This window comes from Carcharodon carcharias, chromosome 17 (genome assembly GCF_017639515.1).
Source record: "Carcharodon carcharias isolate sCarCar2 chromosome 17, sCarCar2.pri, whole genome shotgun sequence".
NCBI classification, from domain to species: Eukaryota; Metazoa; Chordata; class Chondrichthyes; order Lamniformes; family Lamnidae; genus Carcharodon; species Carcharodon carcharias.
Window position 1 is genome coordinate 50749557 of NC_054483.1, and position 17808 is coordinate 50767364.

At 43.2% G+C, this 17808-nt stretch overlaps 1 protein-coding gene across 2 annotated transcripts in view; it reads right to left on the bottom strand.

The window, feature by feature from the left end:
- arid5b (AT-rich interaction domain 5B) overlaps positions 1-17808 on the bottom strand; it is a 142184-nt gene that overhangs the window by 36738 nt on the left and 87638 nt on the right. For both annotated transcript variants that reach the window (XM_041209666.1, XM_041209667.1), the window contains 3 exons: positions 15799-15917; positions 14773-14977; positions 2170-2222 (listed from right to left, as the gene is read on the bottom strand). In XM_041209666.1, coding sequence (XP_041065600.1) covers positions 2170-2222; positions 14773-14977; positions 15799-15917 — 377 coding nt within the window. The remainder of the gene's footprint in view (positions 1-2169; positions 2223-14772; positions 14978-15798; positions 15918-17808) is intronic.

The window sequence follows — 17808 nt, forward strand, 5'->3', positions numbered from 1 at the left end:
GAGAGACTGTGAGTGTGTGTGGAGAGAATGTGTGGAGAGAGAGAGTGAGAGAGAGAGAAAGAATGAGTGTGTAGAGACAGAGTGTGTGTACGGAGAGAGAGAGAGAGAGAAAAAGAGTGAGAGAGTGTGTGTAGAGAGAGTGTGTGTGTATGGAGAGTGGAGAGAGAGTGCGCATGTAGAGAGAGAGAGTGTGTGTGTGCACGTGGAGAGAGGGAGGGGGGAGGGAGAGAGAGGGAGGGGGAGGGAGAGTGAGGGAGGGGGGAGGGAGAGAGAGGAAGAGAAAACAGGAAAGAAATGAGCATGAGAAAAAGGGAACGAAAGAAAGACAGGGCGAAAGAGAGTGTGAGATTGAGACACAAAGAATAAAAGGGGGCAGAGGGGGAACGCACGAAAAATAGGTCGAGGGAGCGAGTGAAAAATAGGACAAGAGAGCACAAATGAGAAAAAGCAATATTGGAATGACCAACCATAATACAGATGGAAACTTCCACTTGTATCTGACGATGCAAACAGTGACTAGCATTACACTCTGATGGCATGTCCTGTGATCTTTCATAAAAATCTCCCTCTAGGGACACTTATAAGAAATCTGCCTCTCCAAAAATGAAACAAGTCTTTCAGTTATCAAAAATGTTAGTTACCCTATCCCACTGAATGGAAGTATTTTTTCCTACATAACTACCAACAGTATTAAAACCAGAATAATGCACTCAGATAGAGATGTGCAATATCTGGAGGGGTTACTATAAAGCTAGAATTTGCACTTCTATTGAACCACATCACACTTTCATGGAAGTCCCAAAGTTCACCATAACCAATCATTGACTTTTGACTTTTGGGAAAACATGGCAGCCAGTTTGAGCACAGCAAGGCTCCACACAAACAGGAAATAAGATGCAAACTCATTAGATATTTTAAGAGCATAGGAACAGGAGGTGGCCATTCAGCCCTTTAAGCCTGTTCTGCCATTCAATTAGATCATGACTGATCTGTATCTTAACTCCATTTACCCATTTGATTTCATCTCTCTTAATAATACTTAACCAACAAAAATCTGTCATTCAGCTTAGAAATTTTTATTGGACCGAGCCTGGACATCTTTTTGGGGGAAAGAGTATTCCAGATTTCCACTAGTCTTTGTGTGAAGAAGTATTTCTTGATGTAACTGCTCAATGGCCTAAAACTTTAATTTGAAGTGTTGCCACCTTGTTCTGGACTCCCCCACCAGAGGAAATAGCTTCACTCTATCAAACCTTTGAATCTGTTAATCATCTTAAACACCTCCACTTGGAATAGCCCTTAATGTTTCTTCTCTTTCATTTCCTCCAGAGAGGGCAGAAGCCTAGGTTTGATGCCTCACCTAAAAGAGGACACATCCAACCATGCAGAACTCCCTCAGTACTGCACTGTCTGGGTTTTGTGCTTATGGTTCTGAAGTGGGGGTTTGAATCAACAACCCTCAGACTCAGGCTGAGCCATGGTCAGCAACCAAGATGATTTAGAAGTTTTTTTTAAAACACATATTTTCTTCCTGTACAAATAGTTGTTATGTTAGAAATTTAGCAGTTTGTCTAAAAAAATGTAGGCTGTGCTATATACAGACTGTAACTCAATCATATTGGTCTAACACTGACTGACCAGACATGTAAAAGATGTGGACTTCCTTCCTCATTATACTGATGGTTTTTAATATTCCACATTAGCTTGTCAAAGGAACCATTGACAAATAGCCTTTACAATTCTTTAACAACCATTACTGACTCACTTTGCAGCCATTAATACTTTCCCATATTACAAACGAACAGATGCCAAGTAAGCAGCCAAGTAAAAAATTCCTTTCTCCGTTCTTGGCTTGGTTTTATAATTGTCCCCTTTGAGAGGCAACATGGGAAAAAATTACAGAGCTCACTTTTTTCCTTGACAGAGGAGCTGTTACATGTGTTTTCCACTTATAGCGTTTTACAATAAATCTGCTCCATTCTAAATCTGGATCTAATCTCTAGCCCCTGTGCAAAAAAAATGATTCTATAAACACACATACAGAATGCTTACAGCCATTCTAAGAATTTGTCAGAGCCACTGTTTATTTATACAAAGTGCTGAATGACGAGGCTGAATGAGGTAAAGTTACAGAGCAGTAATCGTTAGCAAAGGCAATGTCGGACTTACCGCTTCATATCCTCCTAGATTTTGGGCTGCTTGAAACATGGTCCAAAGGTTAACTGTTAAAAGTACAAGTAGTGCAAAAATAAGGATTAATGGAGAAATTTTACTCATTTACATAACTCAAGGAGACAGCATTAAGTGAACTATTTGTCCTACATATAAAAAAAACAGACATAAATGCTTTAAGAACAATGTGCTAACAAATCAAGCTACCCACGGGTATTTAATAACTGCCTAGTGTAAGGGTGTCCAAGATTTTGCCTTTGACAGCTGTGTAGGTAAACACCACGGGCCCCCATGGGCAGAACTCACACACAAAACAAAGACGCGCATTTATATTGCCCCTGTTGCTGCTTCAGGACATCACAAATCTCTCGAGTATGTTTGAAGTGTAATCCCTAAAATAATGGAAGAAACACAACTGCCAATTTGCGTACAGCAAGGTCCAACAAACAGCAGTGAGATCATGATCAGATCATGTGATTTAGTGATGCTGGTTCAGGGATAAATATTGACCAGAACATGGCGACATGGAGAACTACCCTGATCTTCTTCAAAATAGAGCCACGAGTTCTTTCTCGTCCATGTAGAGGAAAGACAACATCACCAACAGTATAGCATGACAGCAATGGACAGGTGCTCAAGTCTCTGGAGTGGAGCTCAAATCTGCAATCATCGGACAGAGAGGCAAGAATAATACCAACTGGGTCACGTCTGACATTAACTCAAGCTTTGGATACTAACAAGGTTTTGGGTTCACCAATGATGGATCGAGAACAATCCTTATCCAAATCTGGTTACCAGGACTAGAGGTTTCACATACATCCCATGGCATTCAGAGTCAAGTTATTCAGTAACACGGATCTCGAATAAGTTCTTACTGCATGAAATATGGCTCTTCAACAACAAAAATACTGGCTTTCATTTGCTTCCCATTGGAGCTGACAATGCAGTCCACAGACTGTTCTGCAACCAATGTATGGGAGTTGAGCGCTTAGCGGGGTTTCAGCTCATAATGGCCTGCGGCAAAGTGGATCTTCTGCTTTATTTCTTGCCCCCTCTCCTCCATGTTGGGCCACCATTCATTGCAGAATCATCTGCCCCGCTCCACCTCTGGCCATTTCCAGAGGATGCCTTAGCAAAAGAAAAAAAATCAAACATTGCTTTCAAAGGATGCCAGTAGCCCTTTAATAGCTGCTGACAATCAGTAGCCTTCCTCAAATAGAGTGGGAGAGAAGAGGAGCTGGAGACAGACAGAAGCACCAAAAAAGTGGAGAGGACCCCAAGACAGATAGCAGCACCTAGAAGAGCTATCCAATCCATGAGTCCAAGGCCCGATTTCTGAGAAAAATCAAAGTATGATGTAACAGAAACACAGGTGGCTGATCGGTTGCGAAGCATTTTTCTCATTTATCTTTCAAAACTCTGGTAACTTTAGTAATTGCAAGGTTTTATTAGTAGTAGTATTACTACTAGTAGTAATTATTAGATTACTATTAGTAGTAAAAGCTTATTAGATTGGCTGGTGAGTATTTCCTATTTATCTTACCTAGGGAATTTCAATAAGTAGAACATGTATTGAAATAATAAGAGTATAAGCACAGGCAGGACTAGAGACATTAATTAAAACTTAATCAGTAAAATAATTAAATGCTATAAAGGGCAGGTGTTGTGTGGTGGCTACAAAATGTGGCAGCTCATGGACACCAGTGTGATCCAAGGCAAACACATCTGTAGTAAGCACCTGTGGCAACTTCGGCTCAGAGTCATTGAGCTGGAGGCCGAATTGCAGACACTACAACGTGTCAGGGAAGGGGCAAGTTTGTTTGGACACTTTGTTCCAGGAGGCAGTCACACTCCTTAGGAGAGAGTTGTCTGATTTAGTCCATGGTCAGGCACAGGAGAGTGTGGCGGCAAGTGAGGCAAGTATGGGGACTGAGAAGGTAAAACTGGAAGAGCCTCAGCCCTTGCAATTATCCAACAAGTTCGAGGCTCTTGGACAAAAGTGGGGGCTGCGGGGTGGATAAGCAAGGTGATCATAGCTGGGAACTGAATGTTCAAGGGTATTTGACATAGGAGAGATAGGTGAAGAGGATGTGGGGTAGCACTGTTAATGAAGGATGAGATCAGTACATTAGCGAGAGGGGATCTTAGATTGGAAAATCAAGATGTAGAATCAGCTTGGGTGGATCTAAGAAACAGCAAGGGACAACAAACATCGGTAGGAGTTGTTTATAGGCCACCAAACAGTAGTGGGAATGTACAGCACAGTATGGATCTGGAAATTAGAGGTGCATGTAACAAGGGCAAGACAGCAAACATGGGGAACGTCAATCTACATATAGACTGGGTAAACCTAATTTGCATCTGCGGAGGTGGAGAGTTGCTGGAATGTATACTAGACGGTTTTCTAGAACAGTATGTTAAGGAACTAACCAAGAACAGGCTATTTTAGATCTATCATTGTGCAATGAGAAAAAGCTGATTAATAATCTCGTTGTAAAAGGAGCCTCTCAGAAACAGTGACCATAATATGTTAGAATTTTACATAAAGTTTGAAAGCAATGTAGGTCAATCTGAAACTAGGGTCTTAAATCTAAACAAAGGAAACTAGGAAGGTATGGAGAGTCAAACTGGCTATGGTAGACTGGGGAACTACATTAAATGGTATGACGGTAGACAGGCAATGGCTAAGATTTAAAGAATTAATACATGGTTTACAACAAATTTACATTCCTCTGAGACACAAAAATCCTGCAGGAAAGGTGAGCCAACCAGGGAAGTTAAAAGATTCTATTAGATCAAAGGAAGAGGCTTATAAAAGGTGCCAAAAGAGGCTGAGGATTGGGAACATTTTAGAATTCAACAAGGGAGGACCAATAAACTGATAAAGACAGATGAAACAGAATATGAAAATAAACTAGTGAGAAACATTAAAAACGGACCGTCAAAACTTCTGCAGGTATGTAAAAAGGAAAAGATTACAAAGACAAATGTGGGCCCACCAGAGGCAGAGACAAGAAAATTTATAATTTTTTTTATATTTGTTCATGGGATGTGGGCATCACTGGCTAAGCCAGCATTTATTGTCCATTCCTAATTGCCCTCGAGAAGGTGGTGGTGAACTACCCTCTTGAACTGCTGTAGACCATGTGGTGTAGGGACACCCACCATGCTGTTAGGGAGGGAATTCCAGGATTTTGACCCAGTGACTGTGAAGGAATGGCAATATATTTCCAAATCAGGATGATGAGTGGCTTAGAGGGGAACTTCTAGGTGGCGGATTTCCCATGTGTCTGCTGCCTTTGTCCTTTTAGATAGTAGCAGTTGTGGGTTTGGAAGGTGTTGTCTAAGGAGCCTTGGTGAATTCCAATGCACCTTGTAGATGGTGTACACTGCTGCCACATGTGTCAGTGGTGGAGGGAGTGAATATTTGTGAATGGGGTGAATAAGGAAATGGCAGAGAAACTAAACAAATACTTTTTGTCTGTCTTCATGGAGGAAGATACAAAAAACCTCCCAGGAATACTAGAGAACCAAGGGGCTAGTAAGAATGAGGAACAGAAAGAAATTTGCATTAGTAAAAAGGTAATACTGGAGAAATTAATGGGACTGAAAATTAATAAAACCCATGATCTACATCCCAGAGTGTTGAAAGAGGTGGGTGTAGAGATAGTGGAATCAATGGTGGTCATCATCCAATCTGCAGGAAACATTCCAGAATTTTGGAAGGTAGCAAATATAACCCCACTATTTAAAAAGGGGCAGCTACAGACCTGTCTGACATTAATAATAGGAAAAGTGCAAGAACCTATTGTAAAGGATGTGGTAGCTGGACACTTTAAAAAAAAAATAATGGTAGGATTGGTCAGAGTCAACAGGGAATTGTGAAATGGAAATCACGTTGGACAAACCTGCTAGAGATTTTTGAGGATGGAACTAGCAGAAAAGATAAGGGAGAGCCAATGGATGTGGTGTTTTTGGATTATCAAACTTTTGATAAGGTTCCACACAGGAGGTTAGTAAGCAAAATTAGAGCTCATGGGATTAGGGGTAATAAACAGGCATGGATTGAGATAAAAACAAAAAACTGTGGATGCTGGAAATCCAAAACCTGCTGAGTTTTTCCAGGTATTTTTGTTTCTGTTTTTGTGTTTGGCATGGATTGAGAACTGGTTAACAGACAGAAAACAGACAGTAGGAATATACAGTGACTAGTGAGGTACCGCAAGGATCAGTGCTTGGGCCCCAGCTATTCAAAATCGATATCAATGATTTGGATGTGGGGACCACATGTAATATTTCCAAGTTCACGGGATGACACAAAGCTAGGTGGGAATTATGAGTTGTGAGGAGGATGCAAAGAGGCTTCGGGGGATTTAGACAGGCTTAGTGAGTGGGCAAGAACATGGCAGACAGAATTTAATATGGAAAATGTGAAGTTATCCACTTTGGTAGGAAAAACAGAAACGCAGAGCATTTCATAAATAGTGAGAGGCTGGGAAGTGTTGATGTCCAAAAAGGCCGAGGGCGTCCTTGTTTATGAGACACTGGAAACTAACATAAAATTAGGAAGGCAAACGGTATGTTAGTCTTTATTGCAAAGGGATTTGAGTACAGGAGTAAAGAAGTCTTGCTGCAATTGTATAGAGCCTTGTGGGACCATACCTGGATTAGTGTGTGCAGTTTTGGACTCCTAACCTAAGGAAAGATAAACCTGCCATAGAGGGAGTACGACAAAGGTTCATCAGACTATCCCTTGGATGATAGGATTGTCCTATGAGCAAAGATTGTGGAGATTGGGTCTGTATTCTCTAGAACTTCGAAGAATGAGAGACGATTTCAATGCAGCATACAATTTCTTACAGGGCTCGACAGGGTAGATGCAGGAGGAACGTTTCCCTGGGCTGGGAGATCTAGAACCAGGAGGCAGAGTTTCAGAATAAGAGGTAGGCCATTTAGGATTGAGGAACGTAGGAGTAGGGCATTCAGCCCATCGACCTGCTCCGCCATTCACTATGATCATGCTGATTATCCACCTCGATGCTTACCCCGCCACACTATTCCCATATCCGTTTACGTCATTGGTATTTAGAAATCTGTCAATCTCTGCTTGTAAAATTGTGAAATTGTATCCCTGGTTCTAGGTTCCCCAACCAAGGGAAATATCTTACCTGCATCTAACCCTGTCTATCCCTTTTAAGTATTCTGTAGGTTTCTCTGAGATCACCTCTCATTCTTTGAAACTGTAGAGAATACAGGCCCAGTTTCTCCATTCTCTCTTCATAGGACAATCCCACCATCCCGGGATCAAGTCTGGTGAACATCTGTTGCACTTCCTCTATGGCAATAATATCCTTCCTAAGGTAAGGGGACCAAAACTGCACATTGTATTCCAGGTGCGGTCTAACCAAAGTTCTAAACAATTGAAGCAAGACTTTTCTACTGCTGTCCTCAAATCCTCTTGAGATATATGCTAACACGCCAGTAGCCTTATCAATTGCCTTCTACACCTGCAGGTGAGCCTTCAGTGATTATTGATGAGGACACCCACATCCTTTTGTACATCTACACTTTCTAATCTCTTACCATTTAGGAAATACTCTGCACATCTGTTCCTCCTACCAAAGTGGACAACCTCACATTTTTCCACATTACATTCCATCTGTCATGTTCTTGCCCAATTACTAAGTCTGTCCAAATCCTCTTAAAGCTGCTTTGCATCTTCCTCACAACACACATACCCACCCAGCTTTGTGCCATCCGCGAACTTGGAAATATTATATTTGGTCCCCACATTCTAATTAATATAGATTGAGAGATGAGGAAAAAGTTCTTCACTCAGAAGGTGGTGAATCTTTGGAATTCTCTATCCAGAGGGCTGTCGAGACTCAGCCTCGAGTAGGTTCAAGACAGAGATTGATAGATTTCTAGATATTAAAGATATCAAGATATACGGGGATAGTGCAGGAAAATGATGTTGAGATAGATGATCAGCCGTGATCTAATTGAATAGTGCAGCAGGCTCAAAGGGCTGAAAGGTCTACTCCTGCTTCTATTTCCTATGTTCCTCTTTGGCCCCGGTGCTCTCCCACACAACCGTAAAGAATCTGTTACAATGGAGGCATAGACAGCTGGTACCCCCAACAGTCACCCCTAGTGCCCATGGCACTAAGTGTTACATCACCAGTGCCAGGCGGCAAGAAGAAAGGTGCAACAATTAATTAAATAATTCCCGTTACAATAAATAACAACCATCATCTGTACTGTTTTATTGTTTTTTACTGCAGTGAAAACAAAGGCATTGAGGTGACCCAAACCAACGACAAGAGATAAAGCTGCTGGGTGTTTGGCAAACATTAACCAAGATAAACCAATTGCTAAGTCAATATTTGGATCATCCAACTGTCCCAACTACACCTCACTTTGGTTTGTTGCCTTATGAGACAATCCCTCATTTTTCTATTGCTCAAATCACTCCACATTCCTTGATACAACCTATACTCTTCACAAGCTCTGTTAATACTGAAGTCAAATTGCCAGCAATATGCACGCGCTTGACTTTGTAACAATGTAATTGCATCTTTTGTCAGGTGGTAATCCAATTCCTAATGCCATTCAATGGCATGGGGAGATGGTTGGATTCTCTGTTGTTGGAGATGGTCATTGCCTGGCACTCATGTGACACAAATGTCACTTGCCACTTGTCAACCCAAGCCTGGATGTTGTCCAGTTCTGGCTGCATATGAGCATGGAATACTTCAGCATCTGAAGAGTCATGAATGGTGCTGAATATTGTGCAAACATCAGCAAGCATCCCCTCTTCTGACCTTATGATAGAAGGTAATTGCTGAAGCAATTGGTGAAGACGGTTGGGCCTAGGACACTACCCTGAGGAACTCCTACAATGATGTACCGGGAAGAGATGATTGACCTCCAACAACCACAGCCATCTTCCCTTGTACCAGATATGACTCCAGTCAGGGGATTAGGGAGGTAGATGTCCCAGAATTTAAGTTTGGATGTAAAAGAAACAAGGTTAAGGAACTGCATGGTAGGGGGAGTTGTGAAGTAGGGATAGGATTAGGTGGTGTTCTGGAGAAGTAAATAATTTCATAACAAAAAGGATATGCAGGGTAAAAGCTGAACTCTGGATCGAACAGGATACCGATGGTGAATCACATCTGGTTCCGCCAGGAAGGAAAGGGGTCAGGACAGAGTTTTTGGTGGGGGTCAAATTGCATGATTTCAGTGTCCCCAATAACCACTCAGAAAATTCATCCCTCTGAGATGTACGATGGAAAGGTACTGATGTAGCCCTATTCATGGTTTGGGTCCTCAATGAAGTTCTTAAATAATGAAGTCCTTATACACTCAGTGCCTGTAGGGGTGGTGTTTTGGTTTGTAATTTAAATATAACTTGAATTCAATATGTCTTTAATATCCTGTCCACAACTTCCCTTTGCCTGCTGAATTTGTCTATTTTTGTGTGTTTGGAAACATGTTTCCAAGTTTTTAACCTGATTACTTAGTTCATATGAATTTTATTAATTTTGATGATGCAGTTTTTAAAAATTAATTTGTCCTTGAGATGTGGGCGTCGCTGGCTGGACCAGCATTTTTATTGCCCTTATGATAGAAGATAATTGCCCGAGGTGGTGATGGTGAGCTGCCTTATTGAACCACTGCATCCATGTGGCGTAGGTACACCCACACTGCTGTTAGGAAGGGAGTTCCAAGATTTTGACTCAGTGAAGGAACAGCGATATATTCCCAAGTCAGGATGGCGAATGGCTTGGAGGGGAACTTCCAGGTGGTGCTGTTCCCATCTCTCTGCTACTCTTGTCTTTTCTAGGTGGTAGAGATCATCAGTTTGAATGGTGCAGTTGAGGGAGCCTTGAGAGTTGCTGCAATGCATCTTGTAGATGGCACACACTGCTGCCACTGAGGGGTGGTGGTGGAGGATGTGAATGTTTAGGTGGTGGATTGGGTGCCAAGTGGACTGTTTTGTCCTGGACCATGTTGAGTTTTATGAGTGTTGTTCTTGGAGCTGCACTCATCCATGCAAGTGGGGAGTATTCCATCACATTCCTGACTTGTGCCTTGTAGATGGTGGACAGACTTAAGGGAGTCAGGAGGTATTACCCTCCACAGAACTGTCAACATCTGACTTGGTCTTGTAGCCTCAGTATCTATATGGTTAGTCCAGCTCAGTTCTGGTCAATGGTAACCCCCAGGATGCTGATAGTGGGGGATTCAGTTATGGCAATACCATTGAATGTCAAGGGGTGATGGATAGATTCTCTCTTGTTGGAGATAGTCATTGGCTGGCACTTGTGTGGTGCAAATGTAACTTGTCTCTTATCAGCCCAAGCCTGAATGTTGTCCAGGTCTTGCTGCATATTGACACAGATTGCTTCAATATCTGAGTCATGAATGCTACTGAACATTGTGCAATTATCAGCAAACATCCCCACATCTGACCGTATATGACTCCAACCAGCAGAGAGTTTTCCCCAATTTTAGTTTTGCTAGGAATCCTGGCTGCCACACTCGGCCAAATGCTGCCTTGATGTCAAGGGCAGTCACCACCTCACCTTGGGAGTTCAGCTCTTTTGTCCATGTTTGAACCAAGGCTGTAATGAGGTCAGGAGCTGAGTGACCCAAACTTGGGCGTAGTGAGCAGGTTATTGCTGAGTAAGTGTAGCTTGATAGCATTGTTGATGACCCCTTCTATCACTTTGCTGATGAGCGAGAGTAGGCTGATGGGGTGGTAATCGGCCGGGTTGGATTTGTCCTGCTTTTAGTGGAGAGGACATACCTGAGCAATTTTTTTTTACAGAGCCAGGTAGATGCCAGTGTTGTAGCTGCACTGGAACGACTTGGCTAGTGGCGCAGCGAGTTCTGGAGCACAAGTTTTCAGCACTATTGCCGAAATATTGTCAGGGCCCATAGCTCTTGCAGTTTCACGCTGCAATTCAGCCTTTGGGTTGCATACGTGTTTTTTGAATAAAATACCATTATTATTAAAAAAAGTCCTAGCTCATTCCCAATCTGCTCAATGACAATTTATGACATAGTACTTGTTAAATTAGAAAGGAAGGATGTACATGTAATTTTAGAGGGTGTATAAAAGAGCTCTGAAGATGTTAGCATCATATAGCTGATTTTTTTTATTGTACTGGTGAGCTTTGATTCCAAAGATGGAGAGATAGACTTGTGTCACAATAACAAAATGGAAACTGGTCCCACATCTGTACTGAGAGGCAGATAGAAAACGAGGGTGAAAAAGGGGAAAAGGATCAAACTTTCAGGTAGACTGCACACTGACTACCCTGGGACAAGAGCAGGAGACCACTGCAGGGAAACGTGCTGGAAGCTTTAGAACAGTTTGGGAGGACTGCACCAATGAGTTGGACGAAGAGGTGTTGTGGAGGAAGGAGGTGGTGGGGCAGCGTGCTCAGGGACAACAGAGTAGCTAACTATGTTGAAAGTTACAGACAAGCTAAGGAGAACAAGGAAAGATAATTTGCTGCTCTCAGTTACAAGTGTTTTTGGTGGCTTTGGCTTGGGCTCCTTCAATGTAGTATCGACTGAGGATTCAATTGTGAGGGCAGCGGGGGAGGAGTGAGGAGCTGAACAGCAGAAATGTGATTAAATGTGGGCAGTAATTGGAAGAGGTTGGGTGTTAGCTTTTTGTAGAGAGGCCTGATTTCATGGGAGTTCTCAAGGTAAGGGGAATAGCGCCTAAGTGAATGACTTCTTAATAAAGTTAGCAAGGTATTGGGTTGAGAAATACAGAAGTACATAAATAAACAGACAATTATTTAAATGTTTCAAACAGTTCCTGCATATTACAAAGCACTTGTATTCTAGATCATATTACTGACTGCTAAATTAAAAACGATGTCCGTGTAATTTGAGAGTGCTCAGAAGGCATTTTTTAACTGTATTTATGATCTTAAGACTCACTTGATTCCCATTATGTAACATCTACATAAAGCCTAGAGTACAGCACGATATGAATGCTCTTGCAGTTACTAAGTGCCCTGAGGTGACTCTCAGGACTTTAATGGTACTAGCTCTTCTAGTAACACCTTTTAGAGCCTTCACAGTTGAGATATAAAATAAATTGCAATTTACATCTTCACTTCAGTTTAAAAGAGGCATTCAGGGTGATCTAAAAAAAAGGTCCTCTGCACAAAAATAACTTCCACAGCCAATTTTGCATCTCAGGTTAATAACCTATTTTTATTGTAAGTTCTACTCTAAAGTGAATCCATACAGACTCACCATTGTACTGAAGTCTGTACAAGATGTTACCTACAGACATGATAGTGCAGTGGTTATGTAACTGGACTAGGAATCTAGAGACTAGGGGCTGGATTGATGCCACGACTGGGAGGAAATGCAGGTCGGGAACCTATTCATGCCAGCGCCAGGACCCAGAGAGTGATTTTCAAGGAGGCAGCCCAGCCACTTCTGGAAGCCCTGTCCAATTAAGGGTGGCGATTGTGGTCCTGGAGGACCAACAGGGGGCCCTCCAGCACTGACCAACAGCCCCATTGTCAGAGGCGGGAGTTGCTGATGTAGGTAGGGTGAAAGGGAGGGAAGGGGAGACATCTCAATGGAGGTGAACGCTGAAGTCCTCTTACAAGTTTTTAAACTCAGAGGCTGCAGCTGTGGCCCTATGGCTGTGGTGGATGCAGGGGTGTGGAAGGGGTGCTGTGGGTTTCTTAGCTGGGTGGATGCTGCTCCACCCCTCTCCCCACACCAGGAGGCCGCATTCATCTCTGAGTCATGTTCCAGTCTCATTGGGGGAGGAAGGGGCGTGTGCTGACTGAAAAATTCCAGTTGGCATCTGCAGAACGCCCTTAACAAGCTCTTTAGTTGGCTTCCCACCACTAGCAGATGCTTGGCCCAACAGGACTTCAGTGTCTTAAAGGGCACACGGCAAACTGCCCAACTCCTGTCGGAGTCGCATAAAACCCGAGGTATAAAAGCAGAGGGCACGGGTAACATTCACTGCCACATGGCAGTGTGGACGCCCTCGTGTTTGGGGGCAGGGACAATCTTTTTAAGAGTAGATCACACACTGCATCCAAAATGCACAGGAAGCCAATTTATTGCTATGTGCCCGCTGCCTAGCGAAATCCTGGGTGCAGACGGTGAGGCCCTGACTGGCCTTTGTGTTCCCAAGCTATCCTCGCTTCCCGCCTTGAATTCAAGGGGCCAGCAACGACCACAGTGAGACAGAGTGTCGCTGCCTTACGCATTCCTGTCACAGCTGGGGCGATTATTTTTACGCTAATTGAACTGAAGCACTTTGGGAATAGCTGTGTAATTCTGCATGCACTTCCCATGAATTCCCTTTAACAAGGTCTTAATGAGCACCAATCTGCATTTTTCATAGCGGAGGCACTCCAGCCATTACCCCAGACTTCCACTGAGGGCTGTCACTTCTCTTACTGAAGTAGTAGGAATTGTCAGATAAAAACTAAACACAGGGAGCAATCCTGTCAGCACTTTACACCGCACTCACTCCTTATTGGCAAATGTTTTTCTACGTTTTCCATGAGCTTATTGCCAGGAGAATCTCCTTTCTGCAAAATCTTCTCTGGCAGCGATTTATAGTCAGTCATTTCATCAGTAACAGAAACATCACGTTTTAGAACATTAACTGGCAGAAGAATAGAGAAATGCCTGGATTGTTGGACTTCCCCATAACCCACCCCTCAGAGAGATGAAAAAGCAACCATTTATGATTGTACACCAGGACAGCCTTTGTTAGAATTCGAGGTTGAAACATATAACAATAAACCTAGAAACTAATGCAAACCCTCATCACACTATATTCATTGCAATATCATCCTGCCTGACAATTGCCTGCTCCTGCCTCAAAATAATCTTTAAATTAATTATCTAATGCAAAGCTGATCCACTTGTCACCCATGAGCTGAATTTTACCAGCTGTTTGGGGGCAGATTGGGAGGCAGGAAGGCTGGCAAGATGGCAAGGGAAGACGGCGGGTGGAGTGCCCACCACCTTCCCGCCACCATGCCTTTTTACCAGTGGCAGGATGGGCCCTCCCACTCAGAACCCCTCTCAAGTGGCCGATTCAGGGCCTCATTCTGCCTCCCTGTCAGCAACGGCCACCCCTGGTGGCAAGCGCACTGCCGACCCTCTTCAACCCAGCCCCACTTCCCAGTGACCTAGGACCTGCCTAACTGACAACCTGCCCCCAGCCCCTACTTACCTGACTTTGAGGCGCATATCCATCCATGTGCCCTCATCCTCCAGGTGTAGCCCCAGGTGTGGCCACTGCTCCTGGTTAAACAGGGATAGCAGTCCCAGCTGCAGGCACTTTATGGTCACCACCAAGATGCGGCCCCTGATTCCGCAGCACCAAGTGCAGTTGCCTCTCCGCTGCCCACCACGACCCCACCTTTTGGCCCTAGGGTTTTTACCACCACCATAAAATTCAGCCTCTTCTTTTCTACAGTCACCATTAGGTCAGTACGTTCAATGGTATGAAATAGATTTTCCACAGAATGTTAGAAATTCTTAACTTTTAAAATGCCATAAAAGGAGCGAGGCAACACTTACTTTGTTTAAATCCGAGGTATGGTATCCTTTCAATTGGAGTATTTCTTTCTTTCATGTACTTGTATAGAGTGACGAGGAACGCTTGTTCTTCAGCTCTGCATTCTTCACCAGCAGTAACCTTTGATTTTTCATCAGTTGAGAGATTTTTGCAGTTGCTGTTGTTATTCTTGGGTTTTGCCATTGTGGTTTTGGGCTCACATTTTGCCTGAGATGGAAAACAAGCACAGAATTTACAACAGTGCTGTGACTGACACTTCACACACACACAAACCAGAGGTTGGTGTGGAACCCTAAATTACCATTCCCTAAAGGCTGATACAAACAGCTCTTGTGATGGGTTAAAAAAAGGTGGGCGTCTATTTAGAGCCTTTCAGAACTTCAGGGCATTCCAAAGCAATACGAAGCCACTGACGTACTTTTGAAATGTAATCACTGTTGTAATGTAGGAAATGTAGCAGCTAATTTGTGCACAGCAAGCTCCCACACACAGCAATATGATAATGCACAGATAATCTGCTTTTATCTTTCAAACCGATATCGATTAAGGGATAAATATTGGCCAGGTCACTGGGGAGAATTCCCTTGCTCTTCTTCAAAGTGGTGTCAGGGGATCTTTTACTTCCACCGGAGATGGGAGAAGGGGCCTCACTTTAATATGTCATCCGAAAGACAGCATCTTTGACAACGTCAGTCTGAATTATGTGCTCAAATTTCTGGAGTAGTTCTTCAGCCCATGACCTTCTCGCTCAATGCAAGAGCCAGCCTTAGAGGGTAGGTGAGAGCTTGGTTTAATGTCTCATTCAAACGACAGCACCTGGAGGGCAGCATCCCCTGTACTGGAGTGTCAGCCTGGATGTTCTGCTCAAGTCCTTGGAAGTGGAGCTTGAACACACAACTATCTAGACTCAGAAGCAATCGTGCTACCCACTGGGCCACAACCACCTTGCTCGCCAGACTTAAAAGGCAATGATAAAAAGGCTGCCCGCCAAAGGATGTAGCAAGTTAAATTACTGAACTAGGTTGTACCTTGGCATTGCCTTTCCCATCCGAATCCTCATTGGAATCTCTCAGGTTATTTACAGCTTGTGTGTCCCGCTTCTGGGAAGAGGGCTTTTTCTTCCGTGGTCGCCCTTTGAGATTCGGCGCTGAAATCGAAAGAATGGAAAACGATTTAAAAAGCCAAAAAGCAACAATTACCAGCAGAGTTCATCACAAGCACAATTGTGTGCTGACATTACTGGGAACGTTCACATTGGCCCAACCAACCACTTTTCAATAACCTTCAATTGTGCAACTGTATAATGCGCTGCATTGCCTAATGAACAGTCACCTTGCTGGAGCTCTTGATGCCCATTCCCAGTGTGATCTTGCCATAATTCCAATATCCCGTAGAGATTGCACAAAGAGCAGCGTGAATAACAGCCAACAGCCCAAGTATCGAGCATGTACATTCTGTGCAGCTGCACTATTTCAGTGCTATAAATAACTTCACTGCAAAATATTTGACTGAGCACATTTTCTCCAGCTGCAATCGCAAAAGGGAGAGTTTTCACATCAACGACATTTTGTTTCGCTTCCAAAACGGGATTCTTTTTCTCTTAGTTCTCAAAATTCACACGTAGCAAAAAAAAATTATATGCTTGCAGTAACAACTCACTTCCTTTTTACAGTGGCAGTTTGCCATGTGACTGTGAATTAAATTGCCTGTGTGAAACAACTCAATCACAGCAGCGCCATGCTTAGATTGTCACATGCAGCAAGAAATTCTCATTTTGCGTTCTTTGGTTACTTTTACCCCACTGCTGCCTGGAACCATTGCTCACCCTTGGCTGTCCCTTGACCCAAGGGGTCAAGGTTCAAACCGTGCCAACTGCATAGGACCCTGAACTAGCGGACTCAGACGGACAGCTGCGCAATGGTAACAGCTGAGCTCTTTATCACTGTATTAATTATCTGTATGTGACTTACTGCAAACCTGCCTGTCTTTTGAGCATGAAGTTGATACCAAATTAAGCAAGCCACAGTTAGCCACAACACCAATAAAACATAGTGGGCTGCAAACCAAACCTTTGCACCATACCCCCACCCCTGCAAAAATCAATGCTTCTGCCTTGACCAGGCATCATTAAATGTGTACTGACCAACTGCAACTCATCCTCAATAGTAGAGATCTTGTGGCTAATTTTGACTGAGTGTGAAACAGGTGATATCAGAGCAGCCACTTGTTGACTTCAATGGATTTGGAAAGGGGAAGAGAGTGTAACAGGGAGCCAAAGAGTGCATCCAGACAGGTAGCAGGCAGAGTTACTGTTTTACAGGTGCCCGCAGTAGCTGAATTTCATTATTGTGGATCAAAGTAGACCTTGCTAGATTCTAGTCACTTTAGACAGTTGATCTTTCATTGTATCTAACATCCTACTGTTCCAGTTACTTCTTCTGTAACTGTTACACTTCTGCAATTGCACCAGAGATATCTATAAATACTGTGGAGGTTACTCTGCTTGCAAAATGCTATCTATAATACAATACTTGGAGCAGCAACAATCAGGTCTGTGGAGGTTTTCTCACACGCACACATCCACACACACAGGCAGTAAAAGCTGAAACGCTTGATATAAATCAAGCCAAATGCAGAGCACTCCAATAAGAGTAGGCCTAGAAAGGAGTTTCATCATGTGATATCAGCAAACACACCCCAGTACTGCCACCCTTCGTTACTTAGTGCGGAAAGGCAGAGAAGAGCCCAGAGCACGATGAATCTCATTCTATTATATATCTATTGAATGCATGAGAATGACATGTTCATACCAAGCCAGCAATGCCCCAGGGAACACAATTCACATCAGTCACACACCAATTCTATTTCAAAGGAATTCAAACACTTTTTGCAATGCTGTGGAATATTCCAAGACTAAGTAAGAACTGCGTGGAACATGACTATTTGAGGTTTCACTTTGGTGAAGCGCTTGGAACCAGTTACAAAAGATCAGAGAGATCAGTAATCATTAAGCACAGTGTTTGACAACTCAAAAGCTA